General features: G+C 35.9%; 2 protein-coding genes across 5 annotated transcripts; one reads left to right on the top strand and one right to left on the bottom strand.

Moving 5' to 3' along the window:
• Positions 1-445: 445 nt before the first annotated feature.
• Positions 446-7,461, top strand: LOC127792657 (uncharacterized). 4 transcript variants are annotated; one of them, XM_052323265.1, is made up of 7 exons: positions 447-943; positions 1,411-1,488; positions 2,911-3,018; positions 3,622-3,687; positions 3,850-4,017; positions 6,177-6,500; positions 7,015-7,460. In XM_052323265.1, the coding sequence occupies exons 1-7, from the start codon at positions 671-673 to the stop codon at positions 7,171-7,173; spliced, it is 1,176 nt and encodes a 391-aa protein (XP_052179225.1). In that variant the 5' UTR covers positions 447-670; the 3' UTR covers positions 7,174-7,460. The 4 variants fall into 4 exon arrangements, with proteins under 4 accessions (XP_052179227.1, XP_052179225.1, XP_052179226.1 ...); XM_052323264.1 differs by having other exon boundaries at positions 449-943; positions 2,878-3,018; positions 7,015-7,458; XM_052323267.1 differs by lacking the exon at positions 3,622-3,687 and having other exon boundaries at positions 446-943; positions 7,015-7,461.
• A 679-nt stretch (positions 7,462-8,140) lies between these two features.
• On the bottom strand, positions 8,141-11,811 carry LOC127792659 (protein yippee-like At5g53940). The gene is made up of 5 exons (XM_052323269.1): positions 11,598-11,811; positions 10,379-10,422; positions 8,741-8,849; positions 8,508-8,563; positions 8,141-8,367 (listed from the first exon to the last, which is right to left on the bottom strand). Exons 1-5 carry the CDS (start codon positions 11,691-11,693, stop codon positions 8,289-8,291), a joined length of 384 nt encoding a protein of 127 aa, XP_052179229.1. The 5' UTR covers positions 11,694-11,811; the 3' UTR covers positions 8,141-8,288.
• Positions 11,812-14,423: the final 2,612 nt, after the last annotated feature.

Here is a 14,423-nt window from a genome sequence, read left to right as displayed (position 1 = left end):
ACTATATATATTAAGCGTAAAATTTAATTCTTTCAATTATAATTAAGAATTCATTACAAAAAAAAAAGAAAAAAGAATCGAACAAAACATAACACAAACAGTCCACAAAACAAAACCCTCAAAAAGGGCTCACCCACCCATAAAGTTACAAGGTAAACAAAAGAAGAATCAGCAGGTAAACATGCAAACCCAAGGCCCTGGAGACGAGCATGCAACCAAACATTCAGCATGTGATGTACTTAAAAACTTTGCTGCAAAGCAATATATGGTAGGACAAAGCACTGCAAAAAATTGCAGCTTACAGCAGCAATATATGTGATGAACAAAGTACAACATCAATTGCATCCACTCCAGTATTGAATGGATCCACACCATATTCGGGGCCCATTAGGCTGCTAAGACAATAAATCTTAAAAGACATCTAACTCTGGATTGGGGTAGTTAATTAGGCCTAAAGAATTTCACTAACTATTAAACCCAGACCAGATATGCACCAAAGAGGCAACTTCCCATCCAAATATCCAACCCCTAGCCTCAAGGCTATCCTAAAATTTAATGGAAAGTAAACGCACGAGAGTAGTAGATTGGGAAGTGCACTCAAGCCAATTTTGCAGAGGGGGCGCGTAAGGCGTAACGATCGGTTGCATTCCCTCCATAAAAAACGAACCAAATGTTGCTCTCTTCTCTTCGCAGTCATTTCTTCAAACACCTTCCCGGCGCCACCTCCTTAGCCATCCGCCGCGTTCACCGCCGCCTCTCTCCGGCTTCCCGTTTCGGGTTTCTTCTCCCTTCTCCATTTGCCGGAGTTCGGAATCCATGGGATCCGAGAAACTCAGTCACTGCAGCAAGGCTCTCGGCAGCTGCTTTTCCCGACACTCCAGCACCATGTTCCTTTACTTCCCCTTACCTCTCTGTTCATATCCAATGCCCAAAAGACGTCGCTGTAAGCACCCCCCTCCTCCTGCTCTCCATTGTTGTTGTTTTAGTTTTCTCTTGCTTTCACTCAGGATGTATTGGCTTGTTTGCATGTGTTATTATTGGTTAACACATTCAAAGATTTACAGAAACCTTTGTGTCTAATGTGAACAATGAAAATGGAAAGAGGGCGAAGGAATTGAGCGCTGTCTGATTTAAGTTGGCGATCCTTCTTTAACCATGCCAGGAAGCTTAGTCCATGTCTTGGAGGACAAATGCATAGCATGAAGACTAGTGTAAAATCTAGAACATCCATGCAAGATATGGATCTGTGTTTTTCATGAAGAAATATCCTGAGACTTTCTGATTTGATAGGATATTTGGGTAGAGAGGCAAAAGATAAGACATTAATCATGAGTTGTTGAGATAAAACTTTGATAAGTAGGAAGGTTGCCTCAACTTCAGGTTGATGCTCTCATTGTCTTGCTTGTTCAGGATACGCTCTCAGAAGCTCTTTTATGTTTTGGTGCAAGTTCTACCAGCATGGATGTATCAGAGAATGTTCATGATGTGGTACATCTTTTCAACTGTCTTAACTATTGATTTTGGAATGTCATCTAACGCATGCATCAATCTTTTGTTTTCCTGCAGATTTTGTACCGTTCACTTTCTAGCTTTTCTTGGGCGTGAAACCTTGACTTCCAACTGTATTTATTAATGACCCCTTAAAAAGTTAAAAGTCATGATAGAATGTTTTTCCTTCACACTCAATCTATTTGAACTTAGATGTTAATTCAACCGGCTAATTACTTTGTTTGAACATCTCATGTTGTCTTCAAATTTTTGGCAAACCTGCAAACTTCACTCCACATAATTTTCAGGGAGAGTTACAGAACTAAAAGACCATAAAATTGTAAAATGTAGAAAGTAGAGAGGAAGAAATGATGCTTAGCTTTCAAGCTTGCAATCGAACTGGCAATTCATATCCAATGCACATGAAGAAAGAAAAAAGATATAAAAGTTTTAATAGTGGGAAGTACTATATAGCACTAAAAGTTCCACTTGGATTACTATCAAGTTCAGTTGTAATAGTTGGCAACCTGCGTACCAATGACTTCTTTGTCATCTTATGAATTGACTCAAATAATCTGTAGAAGAGTGGAATGGATAAGTTGATCTATAAGGGTATCAGGAGCTAACTAGTCTCTCTGGTCTCTAATTGCCAGTGTGATGAATCGTAGTTACTATTAATTTGAATAACCTTACACGTTACCAAAACTAACTGAAACTGCTGCCAAAGTGCAACATATAGAAGTTATTTTGTATTACTCCATGAAAATTTTTAATTTGATGTTGCCACATGCGCCTCATGCAATTGGACATTTAACTATGCGAAGCTGACAGACACGTTCCTTAGCAGCTAGCTAACTGATTACCAACTGTAAACAGTCAAGACATTAGCTGCTCACTAAGGCTCGGAGAATCAGGTGCTTCATGTCACCTCCTTACTGTCCATTCACTCAGCTTGCAAATGAAATTCAAGACTTAAAAGCATAAATTCAAGACTTAAAGCATAACTTTCTGTTTCTAATTTGGAACACACTTTCCTGTGACTCCATGTTAACAGGGGTAGGCTGCAGCCCGTGCCAGCCTCGGCCCTCCCTCAAATCTTTCCTGGGATTTGGACTATTTGGAAGGGGAGGGGGGCTAAAATCACTGATGGATCTGGGGGCAGCCCTCCCCCAGATCCATCCCTAGATCCGCCCCTGCGTGTTAAAGACCTGCAAAAACAATCTTTACCTTTCCTATATTGTTTACCTTGCCTATTATGGTGATTCATTATATCTCGCTTTTCTTGCCTAGTTGTAATAACCTTTGCCTGGGTACACGTTAAGTTTTGATGCAATTACAGTGCATGATATACAATAAATTGAAACAAGTAAAAAGACCTTATCTGTGCAGGTGTGTATTAGTTCCATATTTTCCGATTGCCAGGATCTGGATGAGTGCATTTCACATGCTGCTAACTCCATAGGCTTGAACGGGACACCCAGTTACAAAGTCATAAAATGCGACCAATCTGACTGGATAAAGCAATCTCAGGTAAACTCTCACACTTTATTATATAGTATAAATCATTTAGTTGAAATCTTCTCTACTTCTATTCCGATTGGATAGGCTAGTATTTGTGTTGTATTTTATTCATCCAAGTTATATAGTCAGGTGATGACATTTTAACTGTTTACCTCTTTGAAATTCATGCATTAGGTCGACTCTAGTTTACTTGGCTCCTGCATATGGGAATATCTGTGAGAGCAACTCCTAGAACAGCTCTCCGGGCTACATTGGGATGTTTGTTTGCCATCCCACCCAGGGAATCTAACTTTAAGCAGTGGCATTATAATATCTTACTTTCTTTTTCCATCTTCTGATGAGAATGACTGCTAGACATTTTGTACCATAGGTCGTAATCAAATAAGCAAGTGTAACTTTTTTCTAAATTTGTGCAAGCAGGAGCGTAGGAACGGCAATGAATACTCACAAAAACTGAAGTCTCTATAATTGTCCTTGCATTTTGGTAAAAGCAGAAGTTCATGTAACAGTTCTGCCAGTCATTCTCTTTCTAGTTTGAGCTGTGCCATCCAACTCTAGTTCTTGACCATATCTTGCCAAAAATCAATCCATTTGGTTCTTTCTCTGCTGCAGGACTCATTTCATCCGGTAGAAATCACCGAGGGACTTTGGGTTGTGCCAGAGTGGAGAGCTCCACCCGTATGATTATATTTATAACTTCTTTCCATTTTTGAGCCTTTTATTTATGTTTCATCATGTTTTATGCAACTTATGTAGTGGCGTAGACTGATGTAATCCATCTAATATCATGCTAGCTGTTCCTTTCATTTTTAAACATATATTTTTGTTTGAACTGCCCAGAACCTTCAGGCTACAAATATAATTCTGAATCCCGGATTGGCTTTTGGAACTGGGGATCACCCTACCACTAAGCTATGTTTATTGCTGCTTCGTGGCTTAATAAAGGGAGGGGAGCTCTTTTTGGACTATGGGGCAGGTTCTGGCATTCTTGCAATCGCAGCTATTAAGGTACTCAATCATTTACTTTATAATTGAACCTTATAGCTTTGATATGGGGCATGGTATATCAAAGTTGTTAGTAGGTAGTCTAGCTAAATTTGATTGCTTGGTATACTAACGCGTACTCAACTGAGATCTTTGGATGCTTGAAAGTAGTATCTTAAGGAACCTGAAAGATGCATCACCTGAAAATCTGTTGATGCTTAAATAGAAAACTCTTTCAGGAATATGTAAGCTATTAAGTTGATTACATAAAACATTGAAAGCAGGAGGGACTGATGATGCTGGAATAGCATGTCTAAATGGTTCGATTACTTTGGGTTCATCTTTTGCTGTTGAACATAAGTAAAGAGAATAATACTCGACACAATACGTTAAATTATTTGTATTAGATTAGTTGGTTGTCTTGGTTAAAACAATTTATTTTTATTTTAGGGGTTATTTCTCATAGCTGTCTGTTTGGTTAGTTATATCCCTAGTGTGCGGTTAGTTAAATCCTTGTAATGTCCGCCCTTATGTTCTATAAATAAGGGGTCAGGGTCAAGTGTTTTTCTCACCGGTTTTGGTTGTACTATCTTGAGGAATTCTGAGCGATAATGTGCTGTGATAGAGGAAAGCTTCTGAGGGCTTTGTAATCTGTTTTAGTTCTCTGTATAGGCTGGGTATTAGATTGTGAGAGAGAGAGAATTGTCGGCAGTACATGTAATCGATTCAGAGGTTCTTGATAGTGGGGAAAAGGCGCCTAAGCAGTCTGGATGTAGGTTTCCTTAACGGAAACTAAACCAGGATAAATCATGAGTCTTTGTGTGTGTGAATGTGCTGTTAATTTTTAGTTTTCTTATTCTGTTCTCTATCATTTCATGTGTGAGTATTCTAGGAAATCTTAAGTGTAGAATTTTTGAATAAGGCAGAAGATTAGGTCAACACAATAGGTATAAGTCATGGTCAAAAATCACTACAGGAGATAGTCTATGGGTAATCTTTTTTTCTAATTAATTTTTCTCCTTAATTATTATCTTTTCGTTAAAATGGCAATCCTGAAAAGGTTTATCAACTTGTAAGAGCTTTCAACTATAGTGATTGCTCTGGGGAATATGAACATCCAATAAACTCATGTACAGTTGGCGCTTTTTGTTCTGGCATCACTCTTGAATTATTTTCCCCTTCTCACTTGCAGTTTTCTTTTTTGGCTTTCTACTTTTTCAAAGTTTAATGACAAGTTTATAGGAAATATGGCCTCAGTTGGTATTCCGCATTTCTGCTTTGCAAAGAATATGAATAAGCTTGCTAGAAGCAAGGAGTAGAGAATTGGAGGGGACCAAAAATACACGAGACCCCCATGGCATGCAAAATGCCATGTCAATACTCGATTCAACTCTCTTAAACCAAATAATATGTCAGGCACAAGAGAATAACCAAATAAATATAATGCTCTGCAATTACTTCAACAACTGGAGTGAACAAGACACAAAAGCTTTTAAATCATTCAGTAAATTAATTAAGAACATAGGCAGTGACAACTCTGCATCCAAAGCATTAAAGTTGCGGAGAATAGTCGATGCTATTAAAAGTGACACAACCGTTTCTATTAACTGCCATTCATGTTCTGGTTATAATTTTCCCGAGAAAATGTTGTTTTCACAATAGCTTGTGATTTAGCTTCAATATTCACTTTATCAGCTGATGAAGAAACAAATGCATTTATCCATGTTAAATCACCGTTTGTGAAAACAACCACATAAGGTGGAGTAGAAAAAAGACAACTTGGAAACAAAACTGATTATCAAAATTGAACCTAGGATCTTTGGAACAAAACCATAATAATAACGTAGACCAATTTTCCCAAAGAATAAACTTGTAGAAATCTGACCCAATAATTTCTTCACCAGACAGCATGCAGCACGTTGTGACTTTGTGCGTTAAATTCTTAGCAACCATGTGTAACTTCATCCTATTTAACCTAGTTTTGTACTTCTCTGAGTAATATATTAATGCTGCAAGCACGGTGCTTGGTGTTCATTTCGTATCTGTTGTCATTGATAGTTCAAAACTATAGTTGAGTTTTTCCCAAATTCAGTATGTGTTTTTATTCGATATTTTCTTAAGTTATGATTACAGTTCTTTTGGTGTCAACTAATTGAACTTTTAATTGCAACTGGGGAATACAGTTTGGTGCTGCCTTATCTGTTGGATTCGATATAGATCCCCAAGCAATTAGATCTGCAAGATATAATGCTTCCTTAAACAACATAGGAGCTGAGAAATTGCAGTTGCAACTTGTATTTGGCAAGAAGAGCCATCCCACCGCAGATAAGACAACAAATGGAGGTGTAGATACGCAGAATGGCACCAGGCTGATCTCTGAAACAGAGAAGTATGATGTTGTCATTGCGAACATACTGTTGAATCCTCTTCTGGACTTGGCGGATGATATTATTTCTTATGCTAAGCCAGGAGCCATTGTTGGTGTTTCTGGAATCATATCTGAACAGGTACCGTAGTTGTAATTTTTTATTATGAATGACATGTCCAACTGGATATACTTTTTCAGAAAAATTACTAAAAACACAGCCCCACTTTTTACGAAATTATTATTTTAAATCTTCTCATTAAGCAATGTCTCTAACATGGGGCATTACTTCTTCATGTTGTTCTATATAAAATCAGACGGAGAGAGGTAGGAGACACTAGCTATTTTTACTGAAACCAGGCATAGATTTCATGTTCTTGTGGTTTTACAATCTGGATTTCTTTTTCCGTATAATAATGGAATGCCTTCTCAATTACTTCATTGTTCATATTTCCTTTCCAATGGATAAAAAGGCATAGAATTTTGCATGAAACATATCAGTTCACATTACATATATATGAAGCAAAATCAGTCTTCAACACATTATATAACTGCCCAGTGAATATTTATTTATCCAATTCCATCAGTGATTAGTAGTTGTTCATGGTCACTAGATTCTTTTGGCCATAGTTAATTGCATTTGCCTCCTGATGTAGGTTCCATGTATCGTGGAACAATATTCACGGTACTTGGAAGGTATTTCAGTGACAATGATGAATGATTGGGCCTGCATAAGTGGCACTAAGAAGAGAAGTGGCAGTACTTGGAAGGTATCTTCACAGCAGTTGCTGGCTGAAGAAGATAAGCTCTGTTGAGACTACAGGCAGGTGTGGTTGGTTTCTCTAGTTGAGAATTTGGAAGCTAGTACTTCTGGCTGGCTGTTTTCAAATTCAATCTTGTAGGCCCAAGCAGATTCATTTACTAGTGAATTGTTGTTATTGACCCTTTCAAGTATAGATCTGTACAGTTTTTTTCCTCATACAAGGGTGTTATAGAGCAATCTTTCAGACAAAATGAAAGAATTTTCTAGATTGAATGTTTGTTCAATTTAAGCTTCTTTTCACAGCATCGATCAATCTAATTTGGACCAAGGAGAAAGCTTAGTGATCCATACAAGTTTCAAATTATTTGTCGAGATTACTAGAGTGTTACTAGCGCATGAGGCTCCTACTTTGCGAGAATTTAGAAAGAATCATATTTATACAAAGCCTTCTCCTTGCTTCTTTGCAAAAAGATAATTTTCACAACTCAAACGCATAACCTTGGCTTGTAGAGAATGTGATGATGACTGACAAGTTCCCACAATCAATGCACAGTAAAATCAATGCCTTCGACAACTGCACACTGTTTCAATAACACATTCTTCAAATATTTTTTTTTAATGTTTGTTAACTAAGATATAGACCGAAAAAAGTGAGATATAAAAAGTATTCCAAACAAAAATATTTTCATTATATTCGTTAAATTTATTTAGAAAGAAATCATGTGACTTCTTATTTTGAATTTTCTAGATAAATTTCTCTATCTCCCCCTCTCCCATATTCGGATAAATTATCTTGAATCTTACAGATAAATTATTTTGATATAATCTTATCTTATTCATTTTAACAAATGCTACTTTAGTAAGAAAATGGCATACTTTATATCAACAAGAATTTTGAACTGTACTCGTTGATTCTAAGTTGTCTAACTCCTTGATCTGTCATGCCTCCAAAGACATGCTCTTGCAGTAAAAAAAAAGTGCATGGGCCAGCAAATATTATCCAGGCCTTTTATCAGAAATTTTGATCAAGAAATACGTACCTGAAATTTACGGGTCATAAGGTAAGCTTCTTCAGCAATTTCATGCTTCAAAATCTTACAACAAAAACACATATCTCAACATTCTCATAATACTCATAACACCTCACAGCGCATATGGTAAAAGAATTTATGGTTCATCAGCATCGCTCAGGTTGGGGTGGGTATCAATGTAGAACTCTGAGTCGACCCCGTCAATTATCCTGCCTCTGTTTTCATTGGAAGGGTCAAGAAATTTAGAAGACGGAAGAGAATTTGCAGCCAGATCTCAATTAGAAAGAAAACACTGGAATTACTGATGGTAGATCTCAATTAGAAAGAAAACACTGGAATTACTGATGGGTTATACCTCTCAAGAACAAACTTCCCTTCTTTGTACTTCTGGCTGTCTTCATGTGCAACCTCCTGGATGGGGGAGAGGGAAATCTCTTTAAAGGATGGAAAAGTGAGCCGAAATAATACCAAATTTCATACGCAAATACAGCAATGGGCAGTGCGTGTGTATGTACGTAAGTGCATGCATAGATACATACATATATATATATATATATAGAGAGAGAGAGAGAGAGAGAGAGAGATTACATATTTCCAGCCGACAATCTGACCACAACAGCAACAGAATATGTCGGCTACAGTATGCATTCCAGAGAGCATCATCCTCTCCTCTTGAGGTCCAACAGTGATATTTACTCTGTATCACAAACTCTACTATGTAATATTTCAAGTGATTGTCGGGAAACAATATATTGCTTCAATTATGTGCTCTTACAATAAGACTTCTGAACAAGTACCTTAAGTCATGGTGTCAGGGATGAAGCATATGGAGAAAAAGAGAGAGGATTATCTGTAGCTGTTAGCACCTTTCACTTCAGAGTACCGAAATATTGAAGTATAGTTTAATTGATTTAGATGGATTATTAGTTTCCTAAACATTAGAATTTGGAGGTGAGAAAACTATCTTCTCCTTTTTGATTTGTAGGCAAATCATCACCTTGCCGAAAAGGGGTCTTGTGTGACATGTTCCCGAATATTAGAGATTTTCATGTGAAAAATCCTACAGCACTTGGAAACAAGCCAATGATGACATGCTGACATTGTTAAGAAATCTGAAGTTTTTATAGGACAACCAATTCTCCAAAGTAGATAGCCAAAAGGTTCACTTTAAGTCTCCAAAACACCAAAAGACTGTAATACAGACAAGTTTTAAGAAGAGGTAGGAGAAACAATGTTCAAGGCATAGATAAAATAAAACAAAATGACAAGATTTTCAAACTTAGATTCATTAGAAGAGATGCACATGTAGAAGTTCGCTATTTCAAGTCTACCTGGTTCCAGTTTTTTAAATAGCTCATTTCATCGTTCATGTGCAAGGCGAGTAGTGCAAATAAATTGTATCCTGGCAACTGTTGAATTGATCCAAAAAGAAGCTTTTAGGAATCTAGCTGCATTCGAAAGATATCAAAGCGGTGGGAACAAGTACCTATCCAGAGAGATCTCGATCCTTGATGGATTAGCAGTATATGAAGTTTGGATATACACTAACTTGCCGAGACAATTAGATCCAAGCTCAATCCATTAGTGACTGGCTGTGGGAGCAAAGGCAATATGCAACAACTAGTGAACTATCTATTAGTGATCTTTTACGTATTGTCAACCTTCATCTATATTCTTGGTTTGGTGTCACAAATCAGACATTAAACCAGAACCTGGAAACCAAGACTTCAGAAGTTAGTTACAATTGCTAGCATACACAAATGTTAGTTCTCTTGGTTGTAAATGAACTTCAATGTGTAAAGGGATTCAGGACCACAGCTAAACGGATTCACCATCCCCAGCAGGTTGTTGATCTTTGCTTCCAGCTCCGGACACAAAGATGGGAAAACTGAATTTCATGATGACAAACCTTAAACTATCGAGTGTGAACTAATCTGTTCTAAAGTTCAGTGTCAGCAAATTTCACAGTTCAAATGTTGCATTAGCCAGAATAGAGCACTGGTCAGTTGGAGTATGTCGATAATAATATGCAAGTGAAAAGAAAAACATAAAAGATTTTTTCGATGTTGGTTCGTGTCTCATAGATCTTTTCCATTTACCCAAAAAGTAAATAACATTCAGAAAACTAGAAGTAAAGAAAAAAGAAAGAACAGATAAAATCCAACACCAGTAACAAATGATCTGCAGCAATCAACCTAGAAGTTCAAAGAACTACAAAGAACTCACACGTTACTGAAAAGGTATGCTTTTCCCCTGCGGCAATTAAAACCCTGATAACATGGCAAAAACCAGTAAGAAACAAAGTTCAAAATCCCAACTAACAATTTGGGCACAAAATCCATGCACGCTAAATGTACCAAGAATAAATCAGGAACGTACAACATAAAAAACTCTTGAAACCTTAACCCGAGAATCCAACAAATACTCACTCTAGGGTAAGCCCCCAAGCCAACAAGAAGTTGCTCCACCAATCTCATGGTATATCATCACCAAGTTAGCACAAATGAGAATATAACATTATTAAGATTGCAAACACACAAAAACCACTTGCTTACCAAGATTCTTAAAAAGGGCCAAAACTATGAGACCTCAGGGATCTTATGATAAAGAAATACCTCTTATCTTGCTGATTTAGGATAAAAAAATGGGAAAATACCCTACCGTAAACCGGACAATATGTCAGCTGATTAAGCTATCATAAAGCAGAGCAATTCCATGTCAGAGGAACACAGAGAAATTGACTGTTCTCAGGAAGACGAAGGCAGAAAGCATTAGGGAAACAAAGCCACCAGGGGCAAGATTAGGCTGCTCACCGTGATGATAAACCATAGATTGCATTCAAACTTGCTTGCACTCAGATGAACCTAAGGCTAAGCTACTGCCTCGTTGGATTCTGGGGGCACAGCCCCCAATTGAGCCTTAAAATGTGCATCACATGTGAATGGTTTTGCATTTCACTACATGCCATATACCAGATTTTAGCTTGCTTTTAAAATCTTATTAAAATAAATCCTGCTTAAAAAGGAAGATTTAGATGGTTTCAGTTGTTTGTTGTAAATTATTTGCTACAGTATGCTCCTCTTCCAAAGGTCAATAGGCCAAAAAAGTATAGTTTTTTTGGGTTCATTTTTTATGCTTGAAAGCTAGTGCACCCGTGCGCTACAAAAAAGAAAAAAAATAGGAAATCCCCAGAAGAAAGTTTTTCCAAAGAAAGTCCAAGTCATCGAGAACTAAATTCAATTGATTTCAAGTAACATCTCAAAGTAAGAAAACACAGAAAAAAGGAAGGAAGAAAGAGAAAAATCAAGAAAAAAAAGGAACATATTTTCAGAACCCAAATTTCATAATTTGCAGATATATGCGTGTGTAAGGAAATTGAAAACAACCCCAGGAACAGGAAGAAGAAGAAGAAGAGTAATAAATGACTGGGGCTTAAAGTAAGTACCCGGGAGACAAGGTGATCGGAAAGGGCTAAGTGGGTTTTGCAGAACTTGCATCTGTAAGCCCTCCCCTCCAATTCCACTACGAACACTCTCCCCATCTCTCTCTCTCTCTCTCTCTCTGGTTTTACAATCTAGAAACAGAAACCAGAAGAAGAAAAGCAGAGGAAGAATGGAATTACAGACGAAGACACCAGGGCCCATAACGAAGCTGGGAGCGAAGAATCTCTGGACTTTGGATATGGGCTAGAGCCCGCCCGTTTAGATGTGTAACGGTCCATTATCAGCCTACTTTGAGGCAAGTTTACTGTATCTAGATCGTTATTCATCATCCTTTGTTCAACGGAAGGTGGTATTTACTAAACTAAAGTCAAATACCATTAGCTCAAAATTGTAGGTACACTATAAATTGTACATTAATAAACTGTACATAGGAGTGGGGGGCTCACTACCCTGTCACGGGACTGTCTGATTCTCCCGTGTGGGCCCTCCTCCCAAGTAGTTGAAAGAGGGGTTAATCATCCTTCTCGAGCTTAAGTTCAAATAGAATGAGCCTAACACATAACTTAAGTGACGATGAAGTAATATATTAAAATTAGTATCAGTAAGTCACGACTTCAATACTCAATTTAGATAAAAATTAAAAGTTCACATGCAATTTATCTCTTATATCGAAATCAAGGACATAAGTGACAGAGGACTGTACAAGAACGATAATATCAAATTCAAATACAATGAAATCAATATCTCAAAAGTATGCATCTATACTTAACATATATTAGTATCCGACAGGAATATAGAAACCATTCTTGTCTCTTAGCCATTAAACCAAGTTTGGTGGAAAATTATCAGTTTTCTTCTCGGTTTTGGACTTGAACTATCTAGTTAAGTCTGTAATACTTTTTTGATTGGATTATGTTAAAAAAAATTGAAGTAATATTGTTTGTCTTTGTCAAATAATTTTAATTTTTTGAAATAGTATTATCTGTTTGTGTCAAATAAAAATTACAATTTATGACGACACATTCATTCTCAATTCTTGACAATACAAAGACATGTATAGAATTCAAAAATTAAGTATATTTTATGTGGTATACATTTTTTAACACCATAAAAATGGTTATCAAAAGTGGAAAGCAACCCTAAAATAATTCAAAAAATTAGGAATAGTGATAGTTCCAATATGGTGGCATCACCTCATGCAAAATAAAAGAGGTGAAAAATATTTCTTACAAACTTGAAAAAGGTGCAAACTTTTGTTACAAAATTAAATTTTAGTATAAAAATGATAAAAAAAGATTTCAAACTATATTTGTTTATAAGTTTCTCTTATTACCCCTTTCAATAAATAACAAATTACTATAAGTTATAATGTTTTATCATTCCTATTGTGATTTGCAAAAAAGGAACCGATTAAGGGCGCATGATCTCTTCCACAATAGCCTTTCCAAGTTTAAGTAAGTCTCCAAAAGAGTATAAGAAAATAAAAAAATTGTAGTCTAAGTAGAGTTTTTGTCTTACCTCAACCGAAAGAAATAACCTCTTATTCTTAAAAGGTCGAAGTTGACAAGTAGAAGAGTATTTACGTTTTCAATATCATTTGTTTGGAATTTTTAGGCAAAAACATCGAAGGTGAGTTTAACATATTCTTGAACCTAAGAGATATGGGTGTTCGCGATACGGTTTAGTTGGTCTAAGCTCTTTTCAATATGCCAAACTATATGTGTGATTTTTTTATTACTCTAAATTGCGTGGTCTGATTTGGTCTCCATAAATCGCACCAGACCACACCGCAAAATATAGTACAGTTTCACGATTTGTTCGAGTGAGTTTTTTATTGAGCTTACTAGATTAACAAATTGGGCCAACGTTTTTTTGCTTGATCATTTTTACATATTTTGAGTTTTTTATTTTAATTAATTATTTTACAAAAAAAAAAGAAAGATAAATTGTTTAAGCTAAAAGATTTGGATTTTTAGTGAAAGAGCTGAAATGAGAGGATGAGAGATAAAGAGTATCGGTGGAGGTTGGGATAGAAAAAATTATTTAGGTTTTAGGATTTTTTTTTTTTAATTTTCATGTTGTTAGACTCTTGAAGATTCGGTTAAAAATTAAAATTATTTTTATCAAATTATAAATTGCACAATTTATATATTTCTTAAACTATCTCAACTCATTTTTTTACAAAAATTATGTGATTGATTTTCACAATTTAACAATTTTTTTAAACATTCACTACTAAGAGAGATTTTCAAAAGAATCTCTTGAGAACAATTGTATCGAAAATGTCTCCTCAACTTTCCCTAGCCTCCAAGTTAATACATCAAAGATTATTTTTTATTTATTTTTTAAAGTATATTCTGAGTCAGCGTTCTGTTACGATAATAAACTATAAGAAGAAGCAAACACACAATTTCTTATTCCTCTAATTCAGTTTATATTTATTATTATTATTATTATTATTGATTACACGTGCCATGCGACCTTTTTTGTTCTCCACCTTTCGGTACAAGGCCACGCACCATCTCTCCGCCTGCCACGTTCCCTCCACTTTTCATTGAAGCTACGTGGCAACAAATTAATCACTCAAAAACACTCAAACAAAAGTTACCACATATTTTAGTGATTTTTGGTATTAATATTAATATAAAATTGTCTAAATTTATATTTTCATTCTTGTATTTTTATAGTTTATTTCGTATAACTATTCAAAATTTTTACTATTTTAATTATATTTATTAACCTACATTTTTAAGTTAATTTAACATTTAAGGTGTGTTTGATTACACATTTTTTTTTTTATGAAAAATAACTAATTTCTACCTAAATTA

Source organism: Diospyros lotus, chromosome 15 (genome assembly GCF_014633365.1).
Source record: "Diospyros lotus cultivar Yz01 chromosome 15, ASM1463336v1, whole genome shotgun sequence".
NCBI classification, from domain to species: domain Eukaryota; kingdom Viridiplantae; phylum Streptophyta; class Magnoliopsida; order Ericales; family Ebenaceae; genus Diospyros; species Diospyros lotus.
The sequence above is the reverse complement of the archived record's forward strand: the minus strand, read 5'-3'. Positions and strand labels throughout refer to the sequence as shown.